At 33.5% G+C, this 20,143-nt stretch overlaps 1 protein-coding gene across 3 annotated transcripts; it reads left to right on the top strand.

Annotated features, from left to right (window-relative positions):
* Positions 1-11: 11 nt before the first annotated feature.
* Positions 12-19,480, top strand: LOC106062991 (FGGY carbohydrate kinase domain-containing protein-like). 3 transcript variants are annotated; one of them, XM_013221303.2, is made up of 16 exons: positions 12-120; positions 2,228-2,420; positions 6,574-6,691; positions 8,040-8,191; positions 9,046-9,131; positions 11,216-11,340; positions 12,383-12,511; positions 13,107-13,201; positions 14,670-14,777; positions 15,416-15,477; positions 15,656-15,812; positions 15,923-15,997; positions 16,634-16,754; positions 17,216-17,310; positions 18,607-18,668; positions 18,987-19,480. In XM_013221303.2, the coding sequence occupies exons 2-16, from the start codon at positions 2,241-2,243 to the stop codon at positions 19,066-19,068; spliced, it is 1,647 nt and encodes a 548-aa protein (XP_013076757.2). In that variant the 5' UTR covers positions 12-120; positions 2,228-2,240; the 3' UTR covers positions 19,069-19,480. The 3 variants fall into 3 exon arrangements, with proteins under 3 accessions (XP_013076757.2, XP_013076771.2, XP_013076764.2); XM_013221317.2 differs by having other exon boundaries at positions 17-76; XM_013221310.2 differs by having other exon boundaries at positions 25-191.
* Positions 19,481-20,143: the final 663 nt, after the last annotated feature.

The raw sequence follows: 20,143 nt of genomic DNA, 5'->3' as shown, positions 1-20,143 counted from the left end.
GCAGTACGAAAACAATAACAACAAAAAAAAAAAAATAATCCATTGCACCATGGATTGATGGAACAACTGCAATGAAGTGTGTGAAATGTAGACTTAGACCACTAATGGTGTTTTGACTTGGTATTTCAGCTTTAACAAATTTATTGAAGGGGCGATCATAGTAAATTAAACAGGAGTGGAAGAAGCTAGTGGTTGGATTATTGATTATTTATTTATTAATATTTTTATTATAAATTATTACTCAGTATATAGAGTATTAGACTATAATATAATTTATAGTTACATAGTATAAAATAATAATTAGTTATAGTATAGGGTTAGCCTTAGGCATTTCATTATTTTTATTTATATTATAGATCTACTAAATTTGACTTACTGAGAACTTACTCACTTAGAATTAGAATCAGATAATCAATCATAATCATAATGATTATCGAGTAGTAAGTAGTTGAGTAGATTCTAGACTAGAGTAGACAATCTAGTGACAATCTAGTCCTGTCCTAGGTATATATTATTATATAATATATATATATATATATAGGTCCTAGTCGAAATGATGAATTATATATTTTTTTATTACGATTTGCTTTGAGACACACAGAAAATGTTAGTCTTCTAAATGAGAAATCTGTAATATATATTCTATAATATTTATATATTTATAGGATATAGTATTACGAAGTGCCTATGAGTTGAGGTTGTTCCAGATTTCTGACCTACTTTAAGCGAAGTCACGTGGTGGTTGAACAACAAAGAGGAGAATGGCCATGTCTTCCTATATTTCCATTGCTGTTGCTCCTCTATTTTTTAAATATTTTACATTCACAAACATTTTTAAATATACACTAATACAGAGTACATCAACGAAGTTCATGAATGTTCAAATAACTATTCGAATGTTTTAATATAGGGCCAAGAACTGTTTAAAGATGGGTTTATCAGTTATATTTCTTTTATAGTCCATGACAAGTGTCAACACATTGCCAATGATACATTCCCATATATGGAAAATGTTTTTGCAAACGTTCTTGCAAGATTGAAAGAAAAAGGCTTGATTTAAACTACACAAACATATTTAAATATAGGATAATATGCATATTAGTTGAAACAATGTTATAAGGGTATTTTCTTAAACTTGTAACTATTTTTTAAAGTTGTGTATTTCATATACTGGTAGTTCTTGATACATTATGCACATCGATGACATTAAGAATTATTAAAATATGTTTTGGATACATGTTGTATTATATTACATTCTTAAAGTTCTTGTAATTTTAAGAAATGAATTAAACTTTATATACAAAATGTTACACTAGTTACAGTAAAGTTTCAAAAATGCATAAACGAAATAGATCTAGATTTATTCTAGATCCATTTTACTTAGTAACCAACAATGAAAGGGCAGGGTAAGACACATTTGGCCTGTGTTTAAAGAGTAAATCTAGATTTATCCTTGACTATCAGATGTGCTATTTGTTCGCTAGACAACTCAAGCCTATTACGCACAAGGAAAAACACATGGCAGTCCTTTCATCTTTTATAGCAACTAGTTGACATATCGACTACACACTAGACTAGGCCTAGAGCTATCTGACCAATTCAATACACACTGGTCTGCTGTCCAACTTTTAGTGTTCTGCTCAAGTTCTAGCTTGTTTACTTTTGGGCAGAGAGGGAAAGGTTGGATGGAAGTGTTACTTTTTTTTTCTAGGGTTGGTTACCCGAATGCTAACAACTTAACTGTAAGTGTAGTCAGTGTAGATAAAGATATATAGATCTCAGTATGACAAACTATAGTCCAACGCTTCGATATCTTCTATCAAAGGTTTAAATATCTGTTTAAGTTGAAACTATTAAAAATGGATCTCTAGATTCTCCTGTTATTAACAAATTATAGTTTGGCGCTAATGAATAAATTAAAACCACTAAATATAGACTTAAAACGCTTCAGATTCCCACTATTAACTAACTGAAAAAAAAGCATGGTGCGCGATGTAAACACAACAACCATGTGACTTGGGAGAAATTCGGAACAACCCCATTCCCAACCAGCTGGGAATAGGCTTCAACCTTATTTCCCAGTCAGCTGGGTTAAATTAGGTCAAATCCTATTCCTAGTTACAGAATTAAATGTTTTATTTTTTTTTATGTACACAATTTTTTTAACATCAGTAATAGATCTATAGATTGCATATATATGTATATATTATATATATAATCTATATAGATCTCAGTAGAAAATGAAGAGGTATTTTATTGGGGTCGACGTTGGAACAAGCAGTGTCCGTGCTAGTATTGTAGGAGAAGATGGTCAACTATTATCTTTAAGCACCAGCCTAATAAAGATCTGGAATCCTAAACCTGATTTCTATCAGCAGTCGTCTCATGACATTTGGAAAAACATCACAAATGCGGTTAAGGTAAAAATCATATTTCATTGATTATTTCCAGATTTAGAGTTTTGTAGGTAGTTTTAGTTGTTTAATAATAAGTAGTAGATCTAATTCTTTTTAGAACCCTAGCTAGGCTTGGATTCTAGAGTTGATCTATTAAATATTTTCAGCCTAGATTTTAGTCTAAATCTAGATCAATCTCTAGACCTACATTAAAATTTTTAACTTCTCAGCTTTTTACCAACAAAACTAAACGGAGACTTCATTAGAAATATTGCTTAATTAGAAAGACTTTAAAATGCCTTGATATCTAGGTAGAATTTAATAGTATAAATTTAGATTTAAAAAATCCAAAGCCATTTTATTATAATTATACTATTAGGGGGGCCAAAGAACAGTGTGCGTGTAAGGGAGGATGACTGAATGGTGTGTGAATTAGGGAGGGATCCTATTACTTCCGGGGCGCTGCACAGCAGGCGACCTGATTATACTGGACTCTTTTTTCTAATTTTTTTTTCTGTTAATATTTCATGTAATTTGTTACTACTCAATGTTTCAATGGATGTGCACTGTGTCTTTTGGATTCTAATGTTGGTATGGATTTTAATTTGTGTGGAAACGTGTATTTCAGTGGAGTTTTGTGGTAAGACGCTTGACAGTATGGACAACACACCCGCCATCTTGGAACCTAATAACGAGCCTAAGCCCAAGGCTTTTACCGAACAAATCCCTAGCGCAAAACGTAAGAAGAGAGGACGTAGAGGAGGAATACGAGTTAAGTGTAGAAGAAGAGGACAAAGAGGCTTCCTACCACCCATCGTAACAGGCAATGTTAGGTCTTTACAAAATAAGATGGAAGAATTAACAGGTTGCTGTGAACATTTGTATCAATTTAGAGAGTGTTCCTTAATGTGTTTCACTGAAACCTGGCTCAATGATACGATACCCAACTCTTCTGTTGATCTCGATAAATTTTACGTTTATAGAGCAGACAGAACAATTAATAGTGGAAAGTCAAAAGGAGGAGGACTCGCAATCTATATAAACAAGGAATACTGCAACGCCAATAATGTGAACATCAGGAATAAAATTTGTGACCCTAACATTGAACTTATGTGTGTCACACTTAGGCCCTACTACTTGCCTAGAGAATTCACCCAGGTGTGTGTTGTTGTTGTGTACATACCACCGACGGCTGACACAGCGACTGCGTCGGAAATAATTTTTGATGTGTTACACAATGTACAATCAAAACACCCGGACTCTGTTTGTATCGTAACTGGAGATTTCAACAACCTAAATATTGACAACACACTGTCAAACTATTGCCAGTATGTCTCCCTCCCCACAAGGCAGGGCAGAACGCTCGACAAATGCTACGTAAACATTAAGCAGGCTTACAAATGTAAAAGTTTGTTCCCACTTGGAGAATCTGACCATGTATTACTCCATCTTATACCAAATTACAAACCTACTCTTAAAACTACAAAGAGAGTTATAAAAACGGTCAAGATGTGGTCTGAAGAGGCTGTAGAAAAACTACGAGGATGCGTTGAGAAAACTAACTGGGAAATCTTTATTGAGAACTGTCCAGACATAAACGAACTAACAGAAACTGTTACCTCATATCTATCATTCTGCGAGGAGTTAACAATTCCAACAAAAACAATACAAGTCTATGGAAACAATAAGCCCTGGATGACCAAAAAAATCAAACACCTTATTACTGAAAAGAAAACAAAGTATAAGGCTAGCAACGAAGAGTTTATAAATGCTAAAAATAAACTGAGAAAAGCAATAATTGAAGGGAAAAAAACATACAAAGAAAAAATTGAGAATTTCTTTGCAAAGAACAACTCAAAACAATGCTGGGAGGGATTAAAGAAAATAACAGGCTGCGCCTCAAAACGAAAACAAATTTTAGTGGCTGATGATGAGAAATTCGCCAACGAACTAAATTATTTCTATTCTCGTTTTGACAAAGAAGATTTTGTTGAACTACACAAAGAACTTTTCAACACTCTGTCCAAAGGAAAACAAGAGCCCTACGTCAATTTTGTAACGGAGGATGAAGTGACATTGTTATTTAAGAGAGTAGACGTAACAAAAGCATGTGGACCGGACAAAATTAGTGGCAAGCTGATCAAGCTATGTGCGGAGCAAATTTCTTCTATCTTCTGTCATATCTTTAACCAGTCATTGCAAACGTGCGTAATTCCAAACATCTGGAAAACTTCAGAAATCATACCAGTGCCTAAGAAACCAAAAATAGATTGCTTAAATGATTTCCGCCCAGTAGCACTAACACCTATTGTTATGAAATGTTTTGAAAAATATATTCTTAAACAACTTGTAGCAAAAGTCAATAACAGCCTAGACCCTCACCAATTTGCATACAAAGCAGCTAGAGGAACTGAGGATGCCATTCTATTGCTTTTGGACCAGCTTTATAAGCATCTCGATATACCCAAAACATATGCACGAGTCCTCTTCGTAGATTTCTCCTCGGCTTTCAATACCATACAGCCACATCTAATGATAAACAAACTGAGTAACTTAAATGTAAGCCCTTACTTGCAAGCATGGGTTCTAAACTTTTTAACCCAACGGCCCCAGTATGTTAAAGTCAACAACACCAAATCGTCAACTCGAGTACTATGTACGGGTGCTCCACAAGGTTGTGTACTTTCTCCTGTGCTATACACTCTTTACACTAATGACATAAGAAGCATCTATGACTCAGTTAAACTCATTAAATTCGCTGATGATACTGCCATAGTCGGTCTTATTTCAGGAGACGAAACTCAGTATCGAAGCTCGATAGAAGAGTTTACAAACTGGTGCACCGACAACTTTCTAGAACTGAATGTAACAAAAACTAAAGAACTTATAATAGATTTTAGAAAGAAAAAACAAACTATACGTGAACTGCAAATAAACACTACATCTATAGAACAAGTAAAGGCATATAAATATCTAGGCATTATCATCAACAACAAGCTTTCATGGGAAGACCACCTTGGAACTCTGACAAAGAAAACAGCCCAGCGACTCTTTTTTCTATACAAACTCAACAGTTTTAAATTAAACAAGAAGATCCTTGAGACTTTTTACGGCGCGACAGTACAAAATCTGCTAACATACGGAATAAGTTGTTGGCAAGGCAACGCCTCATCTAAACTGTTGCAACGTCTAGAAAACATCATTAAAAAAGCATCAAAAATTACACTCACAACATTACCACATTTAAAGGAACTTTTTGAACAAACGTGCCTAAGAAAAATCGAAAAAATCTTGGAAGACAACGGCCACCCGCTCCATCAGAACTACGCCAGGTCGTCGCGAAGTGGGCGACTGCTGTCAATCAAAACAAGAACGGAGCGGTACAAAAACTCGTTCGTACCTCACTCGGTCAGACTCTATCACCGCCACTCATTGATCAGGGAACATGAAATGCACCAAGATACCTGTGTGTAGTCGCTGAATGAACTCTTTATGTTGTCTGTTGTATTTATGTGTATTTTTCTGTTGTGTTGTCTTTATATGAGAAACGAGTCCTTGTAATCACAACAAATTTCCGTAAGGATCAATAAAGCAGTCTTAGTCTTAGTCTTAGTCTTAATATTGTGTGTTCCATTGGAGGATGCCAAAAAAAAAAAAACAGCATATATATATATAAACTTTGAATCTTTGAATTTATATTACAATTTCTTTTGAACTTCTGTGCAATAAAATCCCCATACCAACTTTTTGGATGTTGCAAAGTTTCTTCTTTCACACTTTGCTATCTAAAGGGCAGATGATGTAAATGTCATCTGTTTCTGTGGCCCACGATTAACAATGGTGTCATGTGGCCAGCACAATGACCAACCGCGCTTAGTTTCCCCAACTAATGTTGTCAGGTACCCATTAGAGCTGTGTCGACTCAGAAGTGCCCAAAGATCCTGAGATTAAAAATCCCAGGATTTGAACCGGAACCTCGGTTCAAAAGCCAAGCTCTTTACTGTTTAGCCACCACTCCTCCTTTGCAAAATGTACAGAAATAAAAAGACTTTAAGTTTTTAGTTTATGATGTTCTAAATAATTTAACTTCCAAATATTATTAGATATTATCTTTTTTTTTTTTTTGTCTTTATTACACTCTGTAATTTAAACACTTCTTTCATTCTTTTGATCTTAGGTGGCGGTTTCAAAAGCCTCTGTTCAGCCCAATGAAATATGTGGGATTGGTTTTGATGCCACTTGTTCATTGGTTGTCTTAAACAAAGAAATGCAGCCCTTAACAGTCTCATTGGATGGTATGATTTTAATTGGCATATTTAGCTTGTATCATCATCCTGAATAGTTGTACATCATTGTGTACCTGTGTTGGGCATATACAGCAAAAGTAAATTTTGGAGACATTTTTAAAAGATTTCCCATGCTCACAATGAAACGTAATGCCTTACAGAATATAAATCTAACAGTCCTATGCATTTTTGTTTCTTTTTTTTTTTTTTTTTTAAATCAAAACTAGACCATTGAAGGGATATATAATTTAATAGGTACCTCACATTAGTTGATTCCTTCATTATCACCTATAGTTAACTCTCGACCAGTGTAAGTCAGAAAGGTTCCAAAAATATCCAAAAAAATATCAGAAAATATGCTTTTTGACATTGGTCTAGATTTGATCAACATTTAATTTTTTTTTGTATTTCATAGAAATAAATTTGTTTTAAAAATGTTTAAGTGATTAGGTCACATAACATTTCCAGCCAAAAGAATTAGTTTACATCAACTTTTTGTGTAGCAGAAATGTGTAAAATAGACTAGTTTGACAGGAAAACATCTGTATGGGTTGGCGAGTAGACACATCAAAATAATTTAATATTAAATTTGAATTAGCTTAATAAATCTGGCAAGTATGAGAATGTTGAGATATTGACAAAGAGGAAGTATACAGATCTAGTAAAGGGTCATGACCAGCTCAAAATATTGTAGTTATAACCTTAACTGACAGAGACTTAACTAATGTCTGACTCTGCCTTTATACAAAATAATAATTAATAATTATCGCTTTTATATAGTGCTACTTTCATGCTTATAGCATGCTCAGAGCGCTATGGTCCCATCTCATTTGTGGACCAGTTGGGGGGGGGGGGGGGTATCTAGGAGTAGGTTTTCCGTGCTGCCTTCAGTAAACACAACTCTGCCCGAGTCAGTGTCAAACCTCGAGCCCCCTTCATAGGTAGCCAAGACAAGCCAAGTTAAAGCGTACTTAGCCTCTAGACCACGCTTCCCACAATTCACCCTCTATCAGGTGTCAGCTAGCAGTTTAAAAATGTATGTTATTCCAGTTTGCACACTTGATATACTTTTTATGAGTCTTTCGCCTACAACATAAAACATTTATGTTATCCTTGAGTACTGAAATGCTTAGAACTTCTAGTTAACATTTCAGTATTATTTGAAATATGAAGTGAATAGGCTTGATTAATGAGTGAATAGATTTTTTAACTCGTAATGAATGAATAGGCTTGATTAATGAATGAATAGAAACAAGCAGTGAGTGAATAGAAGTACATTTGTGGATTCATTTTGTCTAATTGAACTTGTTACTGCTTTGTAATTTGAACTAAGTGGCTTTGTATTTATGATAAACAGGAGAGGCGGAACAGAATATCATCATGTGGATGGACCACAGAGCTCAGAGTCAGGCAGACTTTATCAATGCTACTCAGCATAGTGTACTGAATACTGTGGGTGGCGTCATGTCCCTTGAGATGCAGCCTCCAAAACTTCTCTGGCTTAAGCAGGTTACATTGAGTTTATTCTTATCAATATGGGACTATAAGATTATTACATATATATTTTAAGCCTCAAATTTTGTTCTGAATATTTTCAATATGTTCTAATGGAATTAAGCATTATAAATAAATAGGCTAAAATTAGAGCTACTTTACTGATTATATATAGATACACTGAAAACGTTAACACACTCTAATTTTTAAGTACCATCTGCCTACGCTTTTGTCACTCTATCTTGAAGATCTCTTTCAAAAATGTCCTCTTTAACTTGGATGATAATTTTGTGTTAAATTTGTAACTTACTTCTAGTTAGTAGACTTTATGGCTTACTTTTAATTTGCTTTTTAGTTTGAAATTGTTCAAAAATGTTAAAAAATTGATTTAGAGTGTTAGAATTACTAACCCTAACCCTTACTTATCCTTTCATAAGCAGACGATTCGCTAATTGTCAGTTGTGGTGATGTTTTTTCCTTAAGTGTTGCTTTACCTTCACTTTGCACTTGCCCTGTCTCACCTTAACAATCTATTGAGGATTACTTGATTGGTTGTTTTTTTAATATGTTACCAAACCTGTTTCTTTTTTGTGAGGTAATGGTTTTGTCTATCAATATGGCTCCATTTTCAACCATTTTTCTGATATCTGTGCTTTCGTAAACTAGCTGACTTTTGCTTTCTGTTCTTCATAAGTGAATCAGTTCACATTTAGTTGTCTTCTGCTTGTACATTTGGTTCCTTTTTTTTTTTTTTCACTCCAACTCAAATTATTTTATAACATATACACACTATTAGGTCTATTCATTTTTTCAAATGTGTATTCATTTATTAAACAATGTTAATCCATAGCTTTTCATCTAATTGACAGAATTTACCAGATACTTGGCAAAATATTGGCCATCTGTTTGATTTACCAGACTTTTTAACCTGGAGAGCTACTGGCTGTTTAACTAGGTATAAATCAATAAAAAAAACATTTTGATATTCTAGTAATGCTCACCTATAAGAGAGATTTGTTAAGGCACAATTAGGAATTCGGCAGGAAAAATGACTTGTTTCATAAAAAGGGAAAGTTTTAACTTAAAGACAATGACACCAGGGGTGCCACTTTTCCGGAATAACCCGAAAATCCGGGTTTTGATGGGTCCGATTTTCCCCCCCTCCGGGTTTGCCTTCTACAATTTTGTAAAAATCCAGGGTTTTAGTTGATTTAGATTTTTTCGAAATTTCTGGTCATTTTCCCCCGTTAATTTTAGTTTGTTAGTTCCTATCGCGCGAGACGCCATTTTTAAACAAAATCGACCAGTCTCATATCTCGCTATTCGCGAGACTTTCACTTTGCATGCGCACTAAGCTTTATTTACCGGTACAGTATTTTTTTTTTTAAGTGACAAAAAAGTGTAAACATTCTAGATCTATAGAGAATTTCTAGATCTACGGAACGCGCCTCGAATCGGCTCGATTTAGAGTCTAGATCTATTTCTATGATCAATCTAGATCTGATCTAGACTGTAAAGTCTTGTATTTAGTATAGACATAGTCTAGAATAATCTAGATCTACTCGCGTACCTAGCGGCTAGTCCTAGATCTAGAAATAGAAAGAAAAAAAAATTCATGAGTGAGAAAATTTATTTTTTTTCCCGTGTTTTATATTTTAAAATTTGTATAGGTTCCATATAGACATAGAGCCTTAGCCTATGTCTAGAGTATTATAGAAGTAGGATCTAGATTTAGGATATTTATATCGTTTTTAGATCAGAACTAGAATCAATGATTGAAGAATTAAATTAGTAAGTTTTCATTCGCCTGAAGGCTAGAAAAAATAGATCGATTGGTCAATAGATTTATAGTTGTTTTTTTATACAAATAAATTATAATTATGTATAGTATAGGCAGTCCAGCACATTCTAGCCATCTAGGTCTACATTTAAATATTAGAAACTAAATCTTAATGTTCATTTTGGAGTAGATCTGTACTAAATCTCAAAATCAATTTGATCTTGTTGCAATAGATTTACAGGTCCATGCATGTACATTGATGGAATCAGTTTTATCAATGTTGATTAAAGTAGGCTGATTCAAATGAATAATGAGGGAAAAAATGTTAAGAGAGAAACATCATTTAAAATAACTGTGTGTTGGGGGGGGGTTACAAATATTGTTAATATAAAATTGTACTAAATCCTCTTAACTTGTATTACAAGCTTTATCAATAAATACACACAAACTCTATTTATTATAATGATAGGCTTACTAATTACATATTTAAAACATGGGGGGGGGGGGGCATATTATGATACAGATCTAGGTAGTAATTTAATACTGTTCTTCTTTCGTAAAATTTTGGTGCTTAAATTGTATATGCGGTACGTTTCAGGGTTGGTAAAGTTTGGGGTTTATGATTTCAGGGTTTGTAAAATTTGGAAATTCTGGTTTCAGGGTTTACTTGGTCTCATGGGTGGCACCCCTGAATGACACGACAAATTTAAAAAAAAAACTAGGTTTTTAGGAAGAATAGCGAAATATAAACAGACTACTTTTGACAGCTTTAGAGAGAGGCAGGTTTTATGAAAGATTTACCTTGAAGACATTCTGATTCTGAACATATTCGATGGTTCCCTTCATTATCATTAAACTTTTTTTTTCGGCATTTGCTATCAACGTTGACTAACTTATATTGTTAGCCTTTTGCCTGTGTTATTTGATTTCATTACTTGAGTGTTACTGCAGTTTGACTTATCCGCATAAAACACATCGTGGAAGGGCCTAACAGAGTACATGGAAGTAAAAAAAAGATTGATGATGGTATTGAGTTGCCTGACTCAGGATCAATGTTCACCCCAAAATTTGCAAAATTGCCAAAATAAACTATGCAAAAAATATAGAGAAATCAACTACATCATAAAGAGAACTCAGGCAGAGAAGACATCTGATCTTTATTATGCTACTAATGGTTAGTCCATGTGTATTTGAAGGTTAAACAAAAAGATTGAGCCTAACTATAGAAAATATGTATTTCTATTCACCTTCTTTAACAGATCACTATGTTCTTTGGTATGTAAATGGGGTTATCAAGCAGACGCAGGCTCCATGTCATGGGATGATGAGTTCCTTGCTTGTATTGGATTGTCTGATCTTAGTCATGATGAGCATTCTGTGATAGGTAAGGGAGAGAGTTAATGAATTATGCATACATGTATGGGTGGGTACATGTATCGGGAGCTCATTATGAAGTGGGTCTTTCCAAATCAAGTCAAAAGTCTATGTTGGAGAAATTAGGATGCACAAATGGGGGTTCTAGAGAGTGAAAGAGAGCGAAGAGCGGGTAGTAAAATTTCATTGTAACAGACACACTAATTCACACTAATATGTTGATCATTAAAATGTGTCCTGTTTATTAAAATTCAAAAAAAAAAAAGAAAAGAAGGGGTTGATAGGCCATAATAAACAATATAAAGCCTGGTAACAAATCAACAGGCATAGCCGGAGTTTACTGCTAGTATAGTTATATGTATATATATATTTTGGACACTAGGTTTTCAGTATTAGATATTAATGCAGGCCTACATATATTATGTGACAAAGCTTGAGTTTTTATATTTATAAGTAAACACAATTTACAAAAACTATTAGAAACTGTCTTTCTCTTTTTTAACTAAGCTCCAAATGAAAAACCAATTTTGTACTTTTATCTTAGACATGAATAAAGCAGCACAAGAACTGTGACCACTGTAAGAGACATTGTTTGGCAATTGATCTCATCAAGTTTTAGTTATTAACTTTTTTTTACGTTATCAAAATTTGGTTTAGAGTTTGGTTTTCATTCTTGTCTGAAAATTATTTTTTTTGTAAATATTTAGTTTTATTTTAACTACTAAAATCTTTCACCTACAAGCTAGTTGCTTTGTGATCTTAAATTTTTTTTTTAGACTGTGCTTTTTCAACACTTATAGATTTCTAACATTTGGTTTCTTAAATTGTTTTTAAAGATATAGGCCTATTTCTCTTGGATGTGGGGTAGAAATTGAAGTAGGAGGAAATTAAAAAAAACAAAACAGGTCTGACCAATACACTCTTAGTTTGTCATGCCTTATGGAAGTTATTTATTGACATTCAATTTCCACTTTTTCAATTAAAATTTGTTTTAAAAAATTTGTAAAAAATAATTGTTCTTTGTTTGCACTCATTTTTTGTTTATGACGTAGGAAACAAGGTAAATAATCCAGGCTCCCCCTGTGGTGCAGGATTATCTGCTGAAGCTGCCAAAGAATTGGGTCTCCTTGCTGGGACTCCAGTTGCTGCCTCCATGATAGATGCACATGCAGGAGCTTTAGGTGTGTAATAACTGCTGTAAGAGAGGATTCAAGTCTAATTTGTGAATAGTTACAAAAAAACAAACTTTCAAGTTTACAGTATTTCATTTAAATTTGTTAAAAATCTGTTTTTGTTTTTAGTTTATCCAGCTTTTGTTCTGATTGAATAAAAAAAAACTACACACTAAGAAGCATAAAAAAATAAATGCATTCTTTTCAAAAAGTACCCAAAAATAAACTAATTGCAATTAAATTTTGATTTTTAAAATAAAGATCTGAAGTCTTAGTTTTGTCAGTAATAGCTCAACCATTTTTAATGAAATACATTTGTATTAAATTCTCAATCATTGTAGTGAAGAAAATTGAATGTCGAGGTCATTGAACCAAACAGTTTTCCCTTCGAGATCAAGAGATTTTATTGTCCATAAAGCAAGTAAAATAAAGCCTACCAGTTTCAGTGGCCTGTAGTTGATAAAAGTTTGTCTGGAATGACCAGCAGTCCACAAATGTCAAGTAGCTGTTAGGGCTGGGAAGGTTCAGGAATATCTTTCTTTTTTACTATTCATTTTGTTTTTTAACCATTCAATGAGATGTGTGCTTTGTTTGATTATTTTAGGCTGTTTAGGGTGTAAACCTAGAGAACCATCCTGGCAATGTAATTTAGAAAACATTTTGGTCATGATTGCTGGCACTTCTACCTGCCACATAATTGTAAGAGCTTTCCCATTTCTTAGTAAAACAATAGACATTTTATGTAGTACAAAGTTTGAAAAATGGCCAAAAAAAAAAAATATTAGCCAACAATAATTTGATTTGAAAAGGTAGGGAAGGTGCAGAATTAAAAAATTATAGATCCTATTAGAAACATTTTTTTTAGACATCTTTAGATGAATTTTCAAAAAAATTTTTTGTTTTTGTTTTTGCTGTTGATATTACTTATACAGAATTTTCTCATATTTGATACTTTGATAGTGTGTGGTTAATGATACTTTGATAGTGTGTGGTAGATGCGACTATGATAGCATGTGGTTGATGATACTGCATTAGTGTGTGATTGATTGTGTATGTGATTACATTCTTTACACTTAACCCAGTCCTGTGCTAATCGTTTCATCCATGGCATTGTAGTGTAGGGAAAAGAATATAACTTAGCTTTATTGAAGGAAATAAAATATAGTCATACCTTGCAAAATTTAAATTAGTTCTGTTGAAGTTCTGGTTATTAAAAGTTTTCTCCAAATCTTGTTTGAGCTTAATTGTGTGGACAGGGCTTTTTTTTTTTCCCTCTCAGATATTGTTGAATTAGTTTTTATCCAATTTGTAGGTCAATGTGCATGGGCTGTATCGTAAATACAATATAGAAATGATTTTTTTGGTGATGTAATGAAAGAGATGCAGACATGTTAAATGATGCGGGGATAGAGCGAAAGCATCTATGTCACTATTATTCACACATCATTATCTCTTTCTCACTTGACTTACTTAGTCGTGTGCACTCTCAGGGGCGCATAGGGCCTCAACTGCACCTCTCCTCCGAACTCGGTTCTGATCTGCTTTTTTCATCATCTCCCATGTCACTCCAGTATCCTCAACTTCACTGATGACTGACCTCTTCCACGTTTGCTTGGGACTGCTCACTCTCCTCTTTCCTTGCGGATTCCAATCAAGTGCCTGTCTTGCAACATTGGTAGCTGGTTTTTGCTGGATGCTTCACTTTCACTTTTTGATATCTTAGGTCATTGGTTTTTGCCTAGTTCTCTTCCTCAAATTGACAGTAGTTTTCTGGCCACCTAATTCCCAATATCCAGCATAGGCATCTATCCCCAGTGAATGGAATATTATTAACAACAATTTTTCATAACTGCCACCTAATATAAACCTTAGAACTTTCTATTAAATAATACGATATACTGATATGCAAATCTATATCCCATTTTATATTCATGGACATCATCTCAGTTTTTGATTAAATATATTAAGAAATAGAGTATAACTACCTCTGCATAAAGTAATACAAATGAACCTTGCAACTAATATTTCTCTTGGTTTTATGAAGTTTGATATCTGGTTTGATTGTCACATACTCAACATTGTTGGGAACTTAGTTATTATATTAAATGTTGGTAGATTATGCAAAAAAAAGTGTTAAATTAATATTTTATAATTTTATTTTCTTCAGTGTAGTAAAAAACATATACCAGTACCAGGAGTCTGGGGACCATACTACTCTGTAATACTACCAGAGATGTGGGTTAATGAAGGTGGTCAGAGCGCTGCTGGACATTTAGTGAGTGGATCATTTTATTTTCATTTAATGTGTCAATTAGTTTTGGTTAGACTTCTTTTCATTCTTGAATTAATAATGACAATAATAATTTAATTTATAGAGCGGAGTTAACAAACATGATGCAGGCTCAAGGAATTACTTTTGTCTAAAGAAATTATTTTTATGAGACACTGTCAAGAAAGAACAGGAGCAGTGCACACATTTCCAAGACATTCAGCTTGGGAGGGGGTTAAAGGATCCACTTATTAAGCCATTGTCTTTCTCTACCCAATCATTAACAGGTCACCAGTTCAGCTAGGTAAACTTTGGAATACATTCTACTCCTGTGTAAAAATGTCCCCATTTTCACCAAGACTCAAACCCAGCAACTTAGACTTAGTACCAAGCATTCTAACATTGTTCCCTTAGGGTGCACTGTCGATAAATGTTAAATACTTATTCAAAAGTATTCTCTTGGGGTTGTATTAGATGCTGTCATTTTTTCTTCTTCATTATCTAACCAGTCTCTGAGCACTTGTACATTCTGTGTTATATATAGAAAAGTATGATGTTTGAGTTGTAATCTGTTTATTAGCTCATTTAAAGATGTGAGTCTTCATCTTAATTTTTTGATATTCTAATTAAACTTTTTTTTTCAGATAGAGTTTTTAATTACCAACCATAAGGCATATAGTTTAGTAAAAGAGGAAGCTAATAAAAGGTAACAGCCATCTATCACCATCAGCCTTTTTTTTTACCCATAGGCTGTGCTCAATCATAAATGCAGTAGTTAATTTCTGTTATTTTACCCAGGTTTAACAATATTATTTATGTTTATTGAGCCATGGAAATATAATTTATTTAAAAAACAAACTTGTTCTTAAATATTTCTTCTTTAGTGCCCAAGATGTTTATGAATATCTTAACACATATCTTCAAAAAATGGCAGACCAAAGAAATATTGAACATTTAGCCAAACTGACACATGATTTTCAAATATGGCCAGATTTTCATGGCAACAGATCTCCTTTAGCAGATGCCTCTCTGAAAGGAATGGTAAGTTTTGAGTATTGTTAAAAGAAAATTATTACTCAAATATTTTTATTGACTTATGTTTGATTTTGATTTCAAATATCTCATGACAAATAGTTTCCTTCATTCTGCAGATAAGTGGCCTTACTTTATCAAACTCAGCTGATGATTTGGCAGTTCTTTATCTTGCTGCAGTTCAATCTTTGGCAGTAAGTAGTGGTAACATTTTTTTTGCAGTGATGTAATTATTGAGCTTTAAAAATACCTAATACAGAAATAACAAATTTGAACTCAGTACTGTAAGCTTTAATATCATTGAATACCAGGATATATTATTTATTCACTCCCGACAGAATAAGTTAGCAAAAACTTATTTTTAAGGCCTCCAACGTATGTCAATTTTGAAGTGTTTTTTGGCCTAACTTCCTGCCTGCAAATTCCATTTTTTTACTTCTCTGGAGACGGAAGTCAACTATCAATTCCATTATGTATGCTCATCTCTTTTCTTCTTCAACATGAATGGGATTTCCAATATCCTTATATAAACAAGTTCAGAAAATCTTAATTGACCACCGACGGACAATGGTTATGCTTGCCCTGGATGTTGCAAAATATGTAGGTCACAGCTAGGGATGCTTAGGGAAATACTGCACTCCTTGTTAAATCTTCAGACTCGAAGACAAGCCTTATTATTATTATTATTATATAAACAAGTTAAAATCAAACTCTGGATCTTTCAATGTAGCAATAGCAGACCCTGGAACTGGGGATAAATAATCTAAACATTTTTTTTTAAATTCAGTACATACTTTTATGTCTTAGAATGATATCTTTGATTCTTACAGTATGGAACTAAACACATTGTATCTGAGATGAAAAACTGTGGCCACAAAATTTCTCTGGTTTATATATGTGGTGGTCTTGCCAAGAATTCTCTCTATGTTCAGACTCATGCAGACGTTTTAGGTGAGTGAACCTTGTATAATACTATTGGTGCAACATACTCTCGTATTGCTTTTAAATAATAAAAGTAAAAAAAGTAAAGTTTCCCTTTTAGACATCGTGATCTATAGGGCAGATGATTTTTAAGGTCATCTGTTTCTATGGCCAATGGTTAACAAGCAGAGTGTCATGTTGCCAGCACAACAATCAACCGCCTTTACTTTCCTCCACCAAAGTCATGTACCCATTAGAGTTGGGTGAACTCAGCGGCACCCTAAGAATCCCAAAATTCAAAATCCCAGTCTTCACCAAGATTCGAACCCAGGACTCTAGGTTCAGAAGCTAAGTGCTTAACCATTCAGCCACCTTGCCCTCTTTTAAATACTAGTCTATTAATAAGTCAATGAAGTTCACAAAGTTTGTCTTGAGAAAAATAGTTTATTAATTTACTATTATTATTAATCTTTTATTTCCTTATAAAAAAGGTTTGCCTGTTGTCTTACCAAACGCTGAACAGTCCATTTTACTGGGATCAGCCATGCTCGGAGCTTGTGCATCTGGACATTTCCCTAATCTTCAGGTCATTGCTTTTTTAATTTATTATTCATGTTTGAAACATCTTATTTCATACTTTCCTGTGGTATGCTGACACCATATCCACACACACACAAAAATTACATTTAATGTGTATACCGGGTATTTAAATATAATTAGATGATAATTAAGGCACTTGTCTTCAAGCCCAGATTAAAAAGGATTGCAAAATTTTGCATGGCTGCTAAGACCCTGCTTATACCTCTTTAGTAGTTTACATTTTACATCTAATCTGCTGGGGGCATTATATTTTCCTCTTTTGCGCCCAGCTTTTCTTTGGGTCTCCAAGGTATGTGATGCAGTCTTTGTAAGAAGTCTTCAGCTGCCCTTTTCACAAGAGTTTTTGCTTCATGTTCTCCTCTATGCCATTAAATGTCAGCTGATACAAAACAGTTGTCACACACTTGTCCCTCAGCCTTTTTGACACTTGGGGTGACACAAAAAAAATTATAGTGACCCTGTTCCGTCTTCTGTGTACCATCTATAGTATTAGTATTAGATACCCACGAGTCCCATCCACATCTTGAGGTCTTCGCTTTTTTTTGTGTAGATTTATCTTTTCTGTTCCTGGTAGGAAGGTTGTTGCTTTAATTCAATTGGTTTAGTGTTGATATTGTACCACTGCACTACCTCTCCCTACATTTATGTTTGTAAAAACATTGTTAAAGCCAAATATTATTTTATTAATAGTTAACCTTACATGTTTTATCACGCTCACATCTGCAATATTTTCAGTTTCAATATCACTGCCTGGTATGGCAATCTGAGCATTAAAAATAGGAATAAACTTAATAGAATCCTAAATGCTGCTGGCAAAATCATTGGCAAAAAACAAACCCCATTTGGGCAGTTGTTTGAGACAAACATCTATAAAAAAGCTAACAAGATCCTCGAAATAAAGAATCACCCTTTGTGTCAGGATTTTACCATCACAAAAGAGATACAAGACACCGATAGCAAAGACAAACAGACAAACACTCTTTTGTTCCCCTGGCAATCAAATCATTAAATAAGAACAATCTGGTATAAACTTTGTCACATGTAAATTATGAGTGAGTCTGATGTGAATGTACACTTTGGTTTCTTATAGTTATAATGTTTTTTGTTTGATGTAATGCACAAATTGTAAGACAAATTTCCTTACGGATAATAAAGATTATTATTATTATTATTATTTGATAAAAAATTACTTTTATAAAACCGAATTTTGAAAGCTTTAAATTGTGTATTGTCAATTAAGTTAGGAATAATTCTTATAGAAGCATATGTCATAATTCTGCAGGCTGCTCTAGCATCCATGGGTGGCCAGGGAACTGTTCTTTCAGCAAACCAAAACATCAGCAGGTACATTTGAACTTAATTATTAGTGGAAACATAAACCTATTAAGTATTAGTGGAAATATAAACCTACCAATAATTTTCACCTAAATGAAAATAAGGTGTTTTTTTTATGCCATGCTTTAAAAAAATTATAAGAATTTAAATCTGGAATTTTATAAGAGTTCATTATTTGCAGATTTTTTTATAATGATTCTACTAAGGAAGTTCCATAGTATCTTAAACTTGTACTATCTACAGTATTTACAACTACTTGGTAGGTGCATTATTTGTTGTAACTTTAACACTGACATGTTGAAATTATTATTCTGTTATTGGTTTCAGTTTTCATGAGAAAAAGTTTCAAGTTTTCTTGGCAATGGTTCAAGACCAGAAGAAATACCAGTCCATCATGTCCTCAGTGTGAGACAAGAAACAATTTATTCTGGTATTTGAATTCATTGAACATAGCCCAGTCAAGAAAGTGTTTGAGAAGTCCAAGACATATCAGCTTCACATCTACACACTACATGAACATTGAAAAGCAAGTGACATTGCAACATAATTTTTTTGTGATGAATCATTTCTTCAAATACGTCATTTAATCATCTAGATTTTGATAAGCAGAGCTTTGGGGATTCAGTTTTGCAAGTTTTCCTGCACTATTATTTGTACAGCCTAAATGAGATTGTTTTTTTATGTTAAATATATTTATATTTTTCATTACCTTTACCAGTATTACAATCATTTATTATAAGAAATGTTAAATATTGTATATGGATATAATTCCAGTCACAATTTTAAGCATTTCAATAAAGATTATATTTTTTATATTTAAATAGTGTAGTTTTATTTTGTTTATAATAACACACCAACTATGGCATGGCAGTGGCTGAGTGGTTAAGTTCTTGGCTTTCAAAACTTGGGTCCTAGTTTCAAATCTCGGTGAAGCATAAGATTTTGGAATTTTTCAGGGCGCCCCTGAATCCTAAACTCTAATGGGTACCTGACTTAAGTTGGGGGAAGTAAAGGCAGCTGGTCATTGTGCTGGCCACATGACACTCTCGTTGACAACTGCTTGTTACCATTGGCCAAAGAAACATGACCTTAAACATCATCTGCCCTATAGATCACAAGGTCTGAAAGGGGAACTTGTATGTATGTGCATTACATAAATTAATAGTATTGTTTAATTCAATCTAGTCAATCCAAGCTAATAAGAGGTAAGCTATTACCAGTATTTTATTTGAAGGTATGCTATTGTGAAGCTAACTTTATGTGGACTACATTCAGGTATTTGCATAACAAGTTTATTATTCCTTTTTAGCGGCCCCCGAAAGGGGAAAAGACGCTATTAGTTTTGTGCGAAATGTCTGTGTGTCTGTCCTGTTTAGATCTCGTAAACTAGAAAAGATATTGAAAATCCGACATCACAATATTTTAGACCATTCAAAGTTCTGATGCAACGGCTACTTTTTTTTTTCTGAAAGCGAAAAAATCTA

This window comes from Biomphalaria glabrata, chromosome 5 (genome assembly GCF_947242115.1).
Source record: "Biomphalaria glabrata chromosome 5, xgBioGlab47.1, whole genome shotgun sequence".
NCBI classification, from domain to species: domain Eukaryota; kingdom Metazoa; phylum Mollusca; class Gastropoda; family Planorbidae; genus Biomphalaria; species Biomphalaria glabrata.
Note: the sequence above shows the minus strand (reverse complement) of the source record. Positions and strands in the feature narration are given on the sequence as shown.

Bases quoted from the DNA above. Each gene is read 5' to 3' on its own strand.
- LOC106062991 (XM_013221303.2), top strand. From the start codon at position 2,241: ATGAAGAGGTATTTTATTGGGGTCGACGTTGGAACAAGCAGTGTCCGT. The intron at 2,421-6,573 runs GTAAAAATCATA...TTTTGATCTTAG, and splicing joins ACATCACAAATGCGGTTAAG to GTGGCGGTTTCAAAAGCCTC. The intron at 11,341-12,382 runs GTAAGGGAGAGA...TTTATGACGTAG, and splicing joins TGATGAGCATTCTGTGATAG to GAAACAAGGTAAATAATCCA.